Raw genomic sequence first — 16,275 nt, forward strand, 5'->3', positions numbered from 1 at the left:
TATCGCAAGTTGTAGTTCAATCTATCATAGGGATATCGTAGGTTGTAGTTCAATCTATCATAGGGGTATCGTAAGTTGTAGTTCAATCTATCATAGGGATATCGTAGGTTGTAGTTCAATCTATCATAGGAATATCGTAGGTTGTAGTTCAATCTATCATAGGGGTATCGTAAGTTGTAGTTCAATCTATCATAGGGATATCGTAGGTTGTAGTTCAATCTATCATAGGAATATCGTAAGTTGTAGTTCAATCTATCATAGGGATATCGTAGGTTGTAGTTCAATCTATCATAGGTATATCGTAGGTTGTAGTTCAATCTATCATAGGGATATCTCAGAATAGCATTAGTTATTTGGTTCAGGTACTAAACCTTTGTACAAGTATTTGTAAACTCAGAATAAAACTGTCAGAAACAGCTTTCTTCAAAACATGTCGACGCTTAAGACTTTTGGGACCACTAGAGTAGTCATTTGTGATTGGAGACATTTAATTTATGGAATATTTCGTATCTCTGTTACAGTTGGTATATAAAACTAATTGATAATTATTATTTAGTTGTTAATATATAGCTGATATTCAGAACGTTAGCATTTATTATAAATATTTATTGTTCAAACATGTAACTTTTAGGATGAAATCATTGTCACTTCAATGAAAACATAATAATGTTAAGAATGGTGATATTCTAGCTCGATTATAGAATACAATTTTTAACGTTGTAAGCAGAAGCGTGTCTAACTGTCTTTCAGGTTGATTAGCACTCGATTTAGTTTTACTTCGAAGTTAACAGTAGAAATTGTAACAAAAATACGTTTGTTTTTTCTCACACCTAAAGACGTACAAAAACAAATACCAATCGCTGACCCAGATGTAAGAATGAAACAGCTTGGAACTGCAGTTCTCAGCTGAATGCTAGTTTATTTTGTGTATCTTCAGGTCAGTATATTATATATAATAATACACAAGAGAAGTATAAATGTATAGAACAAGCTACCAGTCACCTAAGTTTTCAAACTACCGAGAAACGCATTTTGATATTTCATTGTTTCTCTTTTCTAAAATCTCTCACTGATTGTTTACTTTCATCAAAACATTTCGCGTTTGTTCGTTGAGATTTGCGAGTATATCTGCGAAGTAACCGAAAGACTGTCGATGCCGCGTCGTTCTTGACATTATCATCCAATTACGCCACTGATTGTAAGCGTAGTGTAAAAGGCACGTGCGCTGCACGAGGTAACAATCTCGGTTCACCACTGCCGTCAACAAATTAATAATATACGTAATGCATCAGGCTTGTGATTGGTCAAGCGTGACATACTCCGCACGTGTCTCGCTCGACGGCACGCCCTGCTGTGTAAAGATTGACTAGTAGGATAAGCAATGAAAACGATAAAGCGGTGGACAGGCAAACGGGACTACATCGCCTGCATAAAATTTCAGCTCGACCAGGTGTTCGTAGGATACGTTGACGTTCAGTTGAACGTCTTGCCAACGACTGTACCAGTACCACAAATTTTGTGTTCTGAAAATAAGTTTCTGTGGTAAAGTCAAATAAAGGAACAACACAAAACCATGATATACTAACATGTGAGGGTAAGTAACGCACACCAGGAGGAATAAAAAAACTCTTAGAGACTTTGCTAGACATTTCGTTGAAAAACGAAAAAAAACTGCAGTTTCTGAGCCTAGCAAATAGTTGCTAATTTCCAAAAGGTCAAGACCATGGAGCAAGCGATAATGCCCATCTGTGACTTGCCTGCTTGTCAGTATGGCTCAACACTACTGCCCAACTCACCACCTCAAGGTTGGGACTTTCCTGTTGGAATGGACCGGTTTAGCGGTGTTCAGAACGGACAGAACACGTGTTTTCCGTCTCAGCTGGACGCGTGTCGGTCGCCGCCCCATCAGACAGTGTCTTCAACGTCCCAGCAACAGCTGAATTCTAGAAAGAAATCATCGAGGAAGAACGGGGGCAAATCCGTTTATAAACACATTCCTCATCGAGAGAAACCTCCACACTTAGTGGCCAGGCGGAATGCCAGAGAGCGAAGGCGCGTTCAGGCCGTAAACAACGCATTCGCTCGACTTCGAAAGTGCGTTCCAGTTGAAAACAAGAGCAAGAGATTATCGAAAGTAAAAACGTTACACAGAGCTATCGAGTACATTGCTGCACTCCAGGAGATGTTAGAAGAGGCGGAAACAGTCCAGACATCTCCCCTGGACCCACTTCAAAGCTTGGATGACTTTCTGGATGCTTCCGAAGTAGAAACGGTGAACAAAGAAAATGATGCTAGCCAACGATGGATCACGTTAGAAAATGTAGGTAGAAACCTTTTGAGCGAATCTCGGCTATTCCAGTAAAACAATCACCCCTGAGTTATTACACAGTTTTCTTTGATTAAGCCTTTTCAGCAGTTATTGAAGATTCAATATTAATTTCTCTGTATTTTCTGAACCATATACCATAAGAAATACTTTTTTCCTCCTTATGTTTGTATCCTTTTCCTCGTGACCTTGTCCCGATTAATAAATCTTTTTCATTCTATAACACGTATGGCCTAATTTTATAATTGTTTTGTTTTTGAATTTTCGCGCAAAGCTACATGAGAGCTAACTGCGCTAGCCGTCTCTAATTTAGCAGTATAAGACTAGAGGGAAGGCAGCTAGTCATGACCACCCACCGCCAACTCTTGGGCTACTCTTTACCAACGAATAGTGGGATTGACCATCACTTTATAATGCCCCCAAGGCTGAAAGGGCGAGCATGTTTGGTGTGACTGGAATTCGAACCCGCGACCTTCGGATTACGAGTCGAGCGTTCTAACCGCCTGGTCATAGCGGACGTTAATTTTAGAAACGTGGGTTTAATGTTAACCTCTGGATAATAACAAAACTCGTATTGGTACAAATTAATGAACTCTGTCATACGTTCACCTGCTGCTATCCCAAGAAATAGATAATGTATTAAATATCCCAATTATTCAATCATCCTGCAAGTTAGCAGGCTGGGGGATTAAGGTTAACGCTCGATTACCTGTGTTTTCAAAATCACTGAAACGTGCACGGCACGCGCTTACATTGGGAAGCGGTGCGTTTGTGCCCTATGGCAGCATGAAACAAGCGACATAAAAGGTGGCCGTGAAGAAAAAATCCTGCAAATGAACTTACCAGCTGGTCATATCTTTGAAAAACACTATTTAGTGTTGATTTAACTACTTGTTCTACCTATTTATTCACCTATATGTAGTTCCTATATCTATTTATAACCAACTCCTTTATCTTTTTCTATTCACAGAAAACGCCTATTTTTACTTATAAGGAGATAACATGAAAATTGACAATATAACAATTCTAGTCTTGTATTTTTTCATTTAATCTCAAATATGTACAGATTAACACTTTCATTGGATGTCTGAGCTTTAATTTTTAACTCCTATTTGTAATTATGATTTCAGAAAGGTCCAACCTTCAGATAGTTAATGAGATACAATGCTAATCACATGGGTGCAACTTACAGATAGTCAATGAGAAACAATACTGATCACATAGGTACAACCTACAGATAGTTTATTAGATACGATATTAATCAGATATGCTCAACCTACAGATATTTGATGAAATACGATACTGATATCAGATAGGTGCAACGTAAAGATAGCTGATGAGAAGCAACACTGATCAGGTACAATTTACAGATATTTGTTGAAATACGATAATGATTAGTTAGGTCCAACCTACAGATAGGTCCAAATTACAGATAGTTGATGAGATACGATACTGATCACATAAGTACAATCTGTGCATAGTTCATAAGATACAATAATGATCAGATATACCCAACCTACAGAAAGCTCATTAGACACAATACATAGCAGATAGGTCGAACCTATAGCTAGAAGATGTAATACTGATCAGATAGCTAATTAGATATAGTACTGATCAGATAGGTGTAATCTATATATAGTTAACGATATATGATATTGGACGAAAGGTTTACTATAAACATTGACTTCTTCAGACAAAGTCTCTCACTAAGTGACTCTTTTCACGAACTAACTAGATTCTCAAAACGCTGTTGTGTTTAAGGCAACATGTTAAAACGAAAACGGTAGTTGACAATTCGCATTAATAAATACAGATGTTATATATTTAAGAGTTTTGGACTTTTTGTACTCGTTAAATGACAAAATGATTATTTTTAATCCACATTTTATTATTTCCAATGCTTCTTATCTTGGGCCGAGCCTGGCCTAGTGGTTAACGTTCCCAGACTGTGAATCTGAGAATTCCCGGTTCATGTACTGTTTGCCGGAAAAACGTCTTCCGCACTTTAACGTTGTTGGTCCGTTACAAGAGTATTGTCAATTATCAAAAGGCAATCCATCAATTAGCAGTGTGGATTGTTGGCTAACTACCTTCCTTCTAATATTTAATTTATCATTTTAAAATTAGAAACCACTGTGCGCAGATAGCCTTTTGTGTAGCTTTGCACACACAAAATAACAAAGAGAGAGAAAAGTAAACCTCATTCGAATACATTTTTATTCCATGAAACGTTCACTGATCTCTAATTTAAATAAAGATTTTAGTCGTTAACATAGAGCTAAACGTTTATACATAAATCACAAATGCTAACTTGGATCTTTCGTGCGTTACGTGTTCAAGCACGTGTTTTAATGAGCGACTTAGAGAAACAGCTTTGTATATATATATATAGATATAAAATTAAACAACAATATACATTTATAAAATTTTAATCTCGGGTTTTATGAATTATATTACTGTGAGTTATGCTCATTGGATTGTCTAACTGTATGGAGTTAATTTTTGTTAATATGTTTTTCTCAATATTCCCCCTAATATGAGACTGTAAAACCAGATAAAGGATGCATGCGTTATACTAAAAATAGCGTAGAATCATAAAACACGAAACCCGAGCGCTTTCAAAAGAGAGACTTTCCTTCTTTACCGGTATGCGTTGTGTGATATGCGGGTAAGTAATTTTAATTGTGAGTATCGTAATGATCGTGATTAACACAAACCTGGCTCTTTAGTGTTCCAGTACTCAATACACACTCGTGATAAAACTTTCTCGCAGTGACCAGTTTGTTGTGAATGCTGAAATTTCGTTAGAGTAATTAGAACATTTGTAACCGTTGAGAATATTCAAGCGAAGTTAGAGTAATTAGAACATTTGTAATCGTTCAGAATATTCAAGCGAAGTTAGAATAATTAGAACATTTGTAACCGTTAAGAATATTCAAGCGACGTTAGAATAATTAGAACATTTGTAACCGTTGAGAATATTCAAGCGACGTTAGAGAAATTAGAACATTTCTAACCATTAATAATATTAACGAACACCTTTATATGTTAGAAACGTTATCTCTTTAGATAAATAATAAATCATTACGTTGTGTAATAATTATTTAAGTTTTGTTAGTAGTTTATTTATTTGACTCGGGGCTGAAACACAACGTAGGGGATCAGGCAAAGAATATAAAAAGTATTTCAAATTTCCGCCATCGCCGCCTACTAACATTATTATTATTTTCTACAAAAAAAAACCAACAAAAAACGACAAAAAATAATGTGTACGTTTTGCATATCCATTTCATAATCAACTTACTATTATTTTTATTCTAAGACTAATTACAAATATATTTGTGGAAAACACTAACGTTGAAAATAGTTTATTGAATTTCTTTTGTATCTCTTGGAACAGGCGTATTGTTTTTATAGTACAAACCTTTTGTGTGACCTTTTAGTCACGTGGCATGTTTTTATTTTGTTTCAGACATGTGGGCAGGAGAGTTACAACCCGTACTTGACATTCTACGAGGACTACGGCTCAACACTGCACAGCTAGCGTGCCAACCTCGACCTCACAAATTCTATTCTATGACATCAATCGCTACAGCTTCGTATTATGCGGGTTGCTTTGCTACTCACTTGTTTTTATGCCTAGAATGACTTTTTTCTAAATTATTAAACATTATTTTGTCGTAGAAAAAATGATAGGGGAACGATCGTGAAAACTATCTTTTTTAATAGACGATTGTATATTATTTTACACAGAGATTTTTCCAGTGAAGACTGCGCCTGTAGTTTAATTTCCCCGCTCTACTGTAAAGACCCGAGGAAATGCACTTTCATCTCAGCCGATGCTCGGTAACTAAATCCCGGATGAAGACTCTCGTGGTCGACCTGTTGTTCAAAAGTTATTTGATGCAATGACTGACGCAGTTTTGAAGCACATTTCGCGATCTGGTGAATTTTATAGTTTACGAAAACATGAGTGTCGACATAAATTGTGATACGAACACTCGCATGGAGAGTATTAATTCCACATTTCCAGAGTGTGTCGTGTAATGTAGAATATTTCTTCAAAGACGTTTATACGTATACATGATTACATTGGTATCATTAAGTCGGAGAAGGACAAAGTAGGTTTAGCTAAAACTTGAATAAGAATATTTTATGTTAAATTAGTTGAGTTTCTGTGCATCTGATTCACATATTTCGAATCTCCTTTTTCTCTTCTTGGCAAGTAGACAATTTTTCTAACTAATTATCGAATGATTTTATTCGGTTATAGATATTCACAGTTATAAAAGGAGTTAAACAATTACTTCTATACATTTTATTTGAAATCTAGCTGATTTTTAGAGAAATATACAAGGTTCCCATTATACGTTGCATTGCTCTGCGTCATTTCTTTATTAGAGTGTTCAACAGTTACTATCCATGTACCGAATAACGTTGTCGTGTCTCGTTACTGAAGTGTTAAAATATTGTTGGATTATCTTACCAGATGTAGTGTTCTCCAAGTTACTGTCCAGTTGCCAAATAATATTGCCTTGTTCCGTAACTACAGCGATCCAATATCGACGACCAGTTTTACAGGTGCATTGTTTACTAATAACTACTAGTATTTTTGAAACAATGGCTCTTTATTTCATTACTAGAGTGTTAAAACACTTTTGGACTACTTTACCAGGCGTAGTGTTCACCAGTTGCTCTACAGTACTGTACTACCAATATGTGTGTGAAGCAACGTTGCCGTGTTCTCATTACTAGTGCGTGCCAATATAGGATTACTTTACTTAGCGGAGTGTCATATATTGTTTAGTGATCAAGATGACGGAGGATGTAAACATGCTCATTGTCTCAGCACGTTGTTTTTCTTCTACAGGAAAAAAAAAAGTTTTTACCCTTCCAACATGGTTCCAAAGTGGTCACCTGGTGATAGTAAAGTATCCCTCAACAAGAAGCCCAGGAAAACAATTAATTTTGGCATTAAATTGCTTAGTTCTTTAACGTTCTTACATGCATGTTTGTATAGTATAGTTTAAAAGTTATGTTAAACCCTTGAAAAACAGTTTCGATTTTGTTAACACATCAGCTTTTTTTACGACAAAGATTTCTGATATCAAGTGAACCAGTTACACATTAATCTGTCTCAACTTCGCCAGTTTTCAACTAACTTAGTCGTACTCTCATTAATTAGTAAAGAATACAACTGACAAACATGACAAAAAAGCATTGTAGCAAATATGGAACTCGGACAAAGAAAAACAAATGTTGATATCTACTTTTGGATGCAATTTGTAGCCCCGTGACGTCGAATTTCCTGTATTACATCGTAATCTTAGAACTACTGTAAAAACAGATTCTGTTTAATCACCGAGATTCCACCAGTCTATATGATCTTTCTCAAGAATTTTCACCGAACGTGTTAGTTTATTGATTTTCTTTGTTGTTCTTAAGGGGTTGGTTGAAACAGCTACAAATTAATAAGACGATTTGACAGTTTCACAGTAAAGATAACCGCTCTGCTCTCATAATCTTTTATCCTTCGTAAAAATAAATATAAGCAAGTATTTAAACCTCATTTTATCAGTTCTCACTGCTGTCTGAAAGAAATATTTCGATACATTGTTTTGGCAGTGCTTGGAATTAACTCCATTTTTGAAATATTTCTCACGTACGCAACTTGTCATTGTCAGTTATTACCAGGACCCGGGCCTGACATGGCCAGGTGGTTAGGGCACTCGACTCGTAATTTAAAGGTAGTGAGTTAGAATCTCCGTCGCACCAAACACGCTCGCCCTTTCAGCCGTGGGGACGTTATAATGTGACGGTCAATCCTACTATTCGTTGGTAGAAGAGTAGCCCAAGAGTTGGCGATGGGTGGTGATGACTAGCTGCCTTTCCTCTAGTCTTACACTGCAAAATTAGGAACGGCTAGCGCAGATAGCCTTCGTGTAGCTTTGCGCGAAATTCAAAACAAACAAACAAACAAACCAGGACTCGGGTATGACCTAGTGGTTAATATGTTCGGCGTGAATCCTAGGATTTATGGTTCTCAAAATTACTGAGAAAATTTAGAACTCACAGTTGTTTTACACAAAAAATTCTGAGAATAATTAAATTTTGCTATGAACATTATAAAGATCATTAAACAAAACTTACATTAGACGAGCTGTTTTTTTTTGTAATTTTTAACCACTAGGATGATAGTTTATTGGTTGAACACTATTACATACATTTACCTATAATGTAAAATTATACTTTTTCCTATTTCGAGTCTGATTCGTTTTTATTTGCAATTTGTCAGACGTTTAAGAAACTTTCATGCAACTCTTATGCACAGTTTTAGTTGCAAGAAATTGTCATTGAATTTCTTATAGTCAAATATTACATTCGACATCACTTTTTAATGCTATCAGGAAGATAATTTTGTGTTAAGAGAAGCTAACGAAATTTTTTAAGCTCATATAAAACATGCCTTCTTCGAAAGTCTCCTAATTTTCTCGGTAGCATTGCTCTTTTAGTTTTTCAAACAGGCAGTAGCCTTAGGACAATTTATTTATGTATGTGTGTAGTAATTTCACATGAAATTGATTTCCTAAAACGTTTTCTATTCAGTAATTCAACTCAGTGATTTAATTTAACTTCCCATGTGAGAGTATTTGGCCGAGTTTTCGGAGTTAGTGTGAAAGCAGTGTAAATATTTCGAATAAAATGTCCAAAACCTTATTTTATCCGATACAAAACACTGAAAACTGAGGATGTACCTATGTATTAAAATGAACAGGCCTTATTCCGAGTTATGCAAACATTAATCCTCAATATCTCCTTTCAGCGAACTGGATTATCTCAACACTAAAGTGCTGATCTAACTTCTAATAGTTTTTTTGGGAACGGAACAAATACAAAGTCAATGTCTAGATTCTAAACGCCGGCTTTCTTTCTTTGTTCAGTGTGCAGCGTTACATTGATCAGCAATAAGAATCATTGACGTCACAATGCGAAGGTTATTCTATTTCTAAGTAGCTTTAATCCAGGTTCAAGATGTACTGCAATATCCCTGAGGGCAGAATTTGTCATCTAACAAAAGAACAAAGGACTGAGGAGCCTATAACAAGATAATATTGAACACCTCCGACCACGTGTTGCTGCTACGACAGTACTGAAACTAAATAATCAATATTTAGAAAGAAATTATATCACTATAGATGTTATAGGACATGACATTCCTGTATACCACAAGTGAAGCCACTGCCTCAAAGCGTACAAATTTTTTTTTCCTCTAGAAATCATAATATGTACGATCTTTCTGTCTATCATGTGGCTTAAGTACTCTCTTGCATGAAATGGCAAAAATTATTCAAATAAAACACCAATAAATAAATTTTGTATGCGTAAGAAAAAGGGTTAACTGATGAAAAACTGATGTTTTTTGTTGTTTACTTGAGGCAAAAACTACACAATTGTGGATTGTTCCGATGTAATCCGTACACTTACCGTTGACCCCCCGTGGATCAGAAACTTAACGTTTTCTAACAGCTTCAGTCCCAGAAAAATGTAATATATACTTCCAGCCACACTCTGATCACTTATTGTAATAATTCAAACTGTACACTTGTTATTGGATATTAAAACAAACTAACTATTTAAAAGTGAAAACCCATTATTGTACTCCCTGTTACCATACTGTTTTATGTAATTAACATAAAATAAACGTGTAGCATCAGGGTCTAAATCTTCTTTTCCTAAATGTACAACCGAGATACATTTACACGTTATTATTGCTTTTTAAAACAAAGAGAAAAAGACTGTTAAACTTAATGTAATGGGCGTGGCCAACTCTTAAATCTCCGGGAGTACTCCATCTGATCAATATGTCTACCTATATCCCAATATTTTTGGGAACGCCCTCTCGTTATTACTATATAGCAAATATAATTTAAACTCGTTTGGATGGCTAGATAGGTAAACTGGTCTTCTACATTTTCGACTAATTCAAATGGCGTGTATTTACAAAGAATATAATTCTCAGCGTTCTTTCAAAATCTTCATTTAATTTTTATGAGATAATAAATTATCTAATTTATTTTATTTCATTTTTTTATTATATTAAAAAGTCATTAAGCGAACTGAAGCTCTAACAGAGTCTTACACCACGATAAATACAGAAAATAACCTATTTGTAGGAAACGATAAATCTACAGCCGCTAATGTGTTCCTCAACTTTATCAATAATGTAAATAACTCTGACTTAACACGTATTAAAGATCTGGTTATGTCCTCCCAGCGGTAATCTCTATATTTGTGCTTTGATAATTATTATATTTCAAATACATTTTCTCTTGAAATTTAAATTAGTTCAACTGCGGATAGCTGTTTGTTTTTTGTTTTGAATTTCGCACACAGCTACACGAAAGCTATCTGTGCTAGTCGTCCCTAATTTAGCAGTGTAAGACGAGAGGGAAGGCAGCTAGTCATCACTACCCACCGCAAACTCTTGGGCAACTCTTTTACCAACGAATAGTGGGATTGACCGTCACATTATAATGCCCCCACGGCTAAAAGGGCGAGCATGTTTGGTGCGACGGGGATGCGAACCCGCGACCCTCAGATTACGAGTCGCACGCCCTAACACGCTTCGCCATGCCAGGCTAAATGTTTTAGTAAATTATACTTTTTGTTTTAAATTTCACGCCCTGCAAATAGCAAAACTTCTGGTTCTGCTCCTTACTCGTTGTTTTCTGTCTTTATTATTTATTGATTGATTTAGTTAAAATAAAACAACCAAAAACACGTTTCAGTTATTTATCTTTGTTCGTAGTACTAAGAAAAGTTCTTGTAGAATGTTCCAAACAAATAATTTTTCGCGCCTCGGACTTTCCTACATACATTTATTCCTCCGTTTCATCATGTCCGACACGACCAGGTGGCTAAGGCGCTCAACGCGAAATCTGAGAGTCACGGGTTTGAATCCCCATCCTACCAAAATGCTCGACCTTTAAGCCGTGTCTCTGTGGGAGGCGTTATAATGTGATGGTCAATTTCACTATTCGTTGGTAAAAAAGTAGCCCAAGAGTTGGCGGTGGGTGGTGATAATTCCTTCCTCTAGTTTCACACTGCTAAATTAGGGACGGTTAATGCAGATAGTCCTCGTGTAGCTTTGCGCGAAATTCACAAACAAACAAACAAATGTTTCCTGCAGCTATGGAGTCCTATCACAGAGCGTTTGTCATTACGCTATCCCTAATTTCGAACCATTAACCACAGAGACCCAACCGATTTTCAGAAAACACTTTTATTTTATACCCTACTATTATTCATTACTGTGTATCAATTTTTTGTTATAATTTTGAATATTTTTAGCACCAACTGCTCATTGTATAAATAAGACGGTTCACTACTATTTTACGTATGGGGAATTTGTCACTGGTTATTTCCTTCCTGTCACTCCCTCAAGGTTCTGCTAGTAATAATTAATTTTTATTCAAATATTATCTTCCTAATCTTCCCTTCTTACAACTTAAAAGTTCCTCTGAAAAATTGCTACAGCATCCTTCCGCAATTGCTTTTTAACTCAATTTTTAAATTTTGCTAGACTTTAATGTGCCCCGGTAAAGGATTACATTCTACTTTCTAATTTTGTCATTAAAAATACCCATCCCTCAAAAGTTATGTTTTACAATTGGTATTCAATATATATATTTGACAAAGACGTTTTGCAGATATTTGGCGCCTTACTGTTAGAATAAAGTTTCCAGTAACTAAAGAAGTTCATAATTTTCTCTGAAAATTACTATTTTATACCTTAACAATATACAAATAGAAAATAAAACAACATCCGTTTTAAGTCTGAAATTTAGTGAGATTGAATACAGGGCGTTTAGGTGAGTTGTTAGATGATATGTCAAAAATAATTATTAGAAAAGGCACGATAGCATGATTGTTTGATGGTTCTCAGTCAAATATCTGTACTGAACACAATCTCCGAACATGGTTGTTTGGTGATTCTCAGTCAGATATCTGTACTGAATACAATCTCCTGACATGGTTGTTTGGTGATTCTCAGTCAGATATCTGTACTGAATACAATCTCCTGACATGGTTGTTTGGTGATTCTCAGTCAGATATCTGTACTGAACACAATCTCCGAACATGGTTGTTTGGTGATTCTCAGTCAGATATCTGTACTGAACAATCTCCTGACATGGTTGTTTGGTGATTCTCAGTCAGATATCTGTACTGAACACAATCTCCGAACATGGTTGTTTGGTGATTCTCAGTGAGATATCTGTACTGAACACAATCTCCTAACATGAATGTTTGGTGATTCTCAGTCAGATATCTCTACCGAACATGGTTGTTTGGTAATTCTTCTGTACTAACATCTCTAACATGTTGTTTCTTAGTGATTCTCAGTTGTTTTGTGATTCTCAGTCAGATATCTTTACTGAACACAATTTCCATCATTATAATAGGAATTAATTGAAACCGAAGTTAGCGATAGCTCATGTATAAAAGATCCTTTCTTTATTTCTAAGCTCCAATAATAAAAGAACACAATAAATATTGTGATTGTTATCACAGTACCCCGATATTTTAAAAGAAAACCTGTATTTATATTTTGTAACTATAGCAAATATACTAACGTTATCTGCTTTCCCTCCGTTGTGTAATTTAAAACAAAGGACAGCGACAGATAGCATCAGCAGTTTGTCAGAACTGCGAAACACAATTACAGTATTTCTTTTAAAATCTCCGGGTAATGTTAAAACAATCGCAGTATTTATTGTCTTATCTCAGGGTTCAGTTAGCCTTTGCTCTGTCGCATCAAGACAAAAACGTTGACTCAAAGATGCAGTATGTTCAAATCACTTTTCTGACGTATCAACAGTGTGAAATTACTACAGTACGAAACGAAACGAAACGATACAAAAGACGTCAGTACAACAATTGACTTTTTCTTCTGCCCTTTACTTTCTTATTATGGTCATTGTTACACGAAGTTTTGTTGTCAATTCATTTTGGTTTCTATCCAACCATTGGAAGTTCTTATGATCGAAAACCGTGAAACTCGTTTGTATACAATAGAAGTGGTAGGCGTGGCACTTAGAGGCTTAGGATAAGACACAACTTCTTGGATGAATGACTAACATTGTACAAAGTTCGGTATCAATGAAAATTTTACGGACTCTGAGACCAATGAAAAAATAAAACTGAAAAGGAAAGTATTTAAACAGAAACATAGATTTCCCTATGATAATATTTTTATCAATAGTTTCCTGCACAATCTAGAGATGTCAGTTGTACATCTTGTAAAGTGTTCAACCGCTTTGTCAAAGTTTGTCATATATGGCAAAGTTGTGTTTAATCTTAAAAAAAAATTTCTACATAATATAGTACCGAAGCATGTGAGAAACAACCCCTCACTGGAACGTATTCACTTATTTTAAATTTACTGACAAAGTATCACATCTGATCCTTGTTTTGAACGTGAACTCAAAGAGAACTCACATCATTTTCACATACTCGCGGGTTCGGCATGACCAGGTGGTGAGGACGCTCAACTCGCATCTGAGGTGTCGCGGGTTTGAATCCCGTCCCACCAAATATACTCGCTCTTTCATCCGTTGTGGGCATTATATTGTTTCAGTCAATCACACTATTCATTGGTAAAGAAAAGTAGCTCAAGAGATGACTATGAGTGGTGATGACTAGTTGCCTTTCCCCTAGTCTTTCACTGATAAATTAGGGACGACTAGCGAAGATAACTCTTGCATAGCTTTGGAAAAAATTCAAAACAAACAAATACAAGTTGTTGTTTTTTGGAATTAAGCACAAAGTTACACAGTGGGCTCTCTGTGCTCTAGTATCTAAACCCGGATTCCAGTGGTGTGAGTCCACAGGCATACCGTATGCCATTGGGGGGCAAAAAATACAAACTTGCGTTTGTCTTACACGCTGTTCGAGTTGACACCTCTATTTTCAATATAGTTAAAGATAAACACTAACAAAACCAGTTTTGTAAATCCTGATATTTTTATGGGTATTATTAATTCAAAGATATAAACATTACACCCACGAGAAAATGTCAAATTGTTATTCACTCTATTAATTGTCTTCAAGAGTAACAACAAAACAACTCGTGTGTGAAAGTGACAAAATTATCTAAAGGATTAATTTGCTATTAAAATGGCTTCACGTCATGGACAACTGTAAGAAAAAGAGGGCGTCGTATTATCTTGTAATACGTCATTTTAGGAGACGAATATTTCTTTTACCGCAGTATGCACAAGTATACAATAAATAAAATGGTTTCGCAAGACCAACTAAACTAAACCTAAATACAACCGTATCCTTATACCCGTATTGTTTTTCTAGGCCTGTATGTGTATATAGAAAACAATGATGCACGTTCTCTTAAGCACCACTGCCTGTACACGTACGTTTACACACTCACACACTAAAAATGCATTCATCAATGTAGTTTCTGTTAATACGCGCTTTTGTATATGTTTGGTACATGTTGGCTAATATAATGCCTTTAAAAGCGTGTTTATGTACACGTTTCGTTCCTGTTTTTTAAAAGTTGTGCCTGTAAATCGTAAACATTCGTGAACGCAGTACGTGTAACGATCATTGTTATGGTCTACAAACCATATGACTAGCACATTCTGTATTTTCTAATTTACATACGACTCATGCTTAAAACCTAGATGATTCCGTTTTAGAAAAGGACCAATTTTTTATCAGTCTTGCAGGATCAGTTACGTTTTAGGAAATAAACAAAATTATTTTACACAGCATAATAGCTCCCAGTTAGAAGGCTGCTTGTGTCAAAATAAAGACAAAATTGAAAATTAAACTGTAAACGTGTTTACAATATTGCACGGTACTAACTGAATGTAGAGCAAATGACAAGCTATTAAAATATAACACAATGTTAGACAGATTAAACCTGAATAAGATAGTGTGCAATAAATGGCGAACCTAACAACGCTGTAGAAGTCAGACCTATATTCTAAAGCGTTATATGATTACCACAGCATGTGTGAAAATAATGTAGGAGTAAACATAGTACTAAAATTTATGAAACTGTCATTCACAGACACATATTCACCTTTGTCTGTAAACTATTAAATCAAGCGTTAACTTAACAACCTACGTCTGTAGACCATTAAACTATGGGTTAACCTCGTTCCATACGTCTATAGATCATTAAAGTATGGGTTAGTTTGATTGCTTGTTTTTGTAGGCCATTAAACTAAGAGGTAATTTGGTTAATTATGCCCGTAGACCATTAAAATAAGGGCTAGTTTGGTAAGCTATGTCTGTATACCCTTAAACTAAAAGTTAGTTTTCTTACTTTTGAGGCCTGGCATGGCCAAGCGTGTAAGGCGTACGACTCGTAATCCGAGGGTCGCGGGTTTGAGCCCGCGTCGCGCTAAACATGCTCGCCCTCCCAGCCGTGGGGGCGTATAATGTGACGGTCAATCCCACTATTCGTTGGTAAAAGAGTAGCCCAAGAGTTGGCGGTGGGTGGTGATGACTAGCTACCTTCCTTCTGGTCTTACACTGCTAAATTAGGGACGGCTAGCACAGATAGCCCTCGAGTAGCTTTGTGCGAAATTCCAAAACAAAAAAATTCTTACTTTTGTCTGCAGACCATTTACTAAGAGTTAACCTGTTTACTTTTATCTATAGGTGTGAATATTACAATAAATATAAGCAAACAATTTAGGCCTGTATATCACTGTGTTTAAATAATATTCCAAGGACAAACTACAGATTTACACTTTATACACACTAATGTCACTCCTGGTACGTCATAATGAAAATGTGTGTATTGGACAGCTACGAAATTTAAAGATAGAATATTGGTGATTTTAAGCAAAAACTAGTGACAGGATTAAAAGCGCTTCGCCTCCAAAAATAATAATGATATTAAATATAACAGGCTACAA

The 16,275-nt window shown here is 35.7% G+C and overlaps 1 protein-coding gene across 1 annotated transcript; it reads left to right on the forward strand.

Moving 5' to 3' along the window:
- The first annotated feature begins 1,411 nt into the window (after positions 1-1,411).
- LOC143239439 (uncharacterized) lies at positions 1,412-10,342 on the forward strand. Its single transcript, XM_076480496.1, has 2 exons — positions 1,412-2,320; positions 5,799-10,342. Exons 1-2 carry the CDS (start codon positions 1,724-1,726, stop codon positions 5,868-5,870), a joined length of 669 nt encoding a protein of 222 aa, XP_076336611.1. The 5' UTR covers positions 1,412-1,723; the 3' UTR covers positions 5,871-10,342.
- Positions 10,343-16,275: the final 5,933 nt, after the last annotated feature.

The sequence above is a fragment of the Tachypleus tridentatus genome, chromosome 13 (assembly GCF_004210375.1).
Source record: "Tachypleus tridentatus isolate NWPU-2018 chromosome 13, ASM421037v1, whole genome shotgun sequence".
In the NCBI taxonomy this organism is placed as follows: domain Eukaryota; kingdom Metazoa; phylum Arthropoda; class Merostomata; order Xiphosura; family Limulidae; genus Tachypleus; species Tachypleus tridentatus.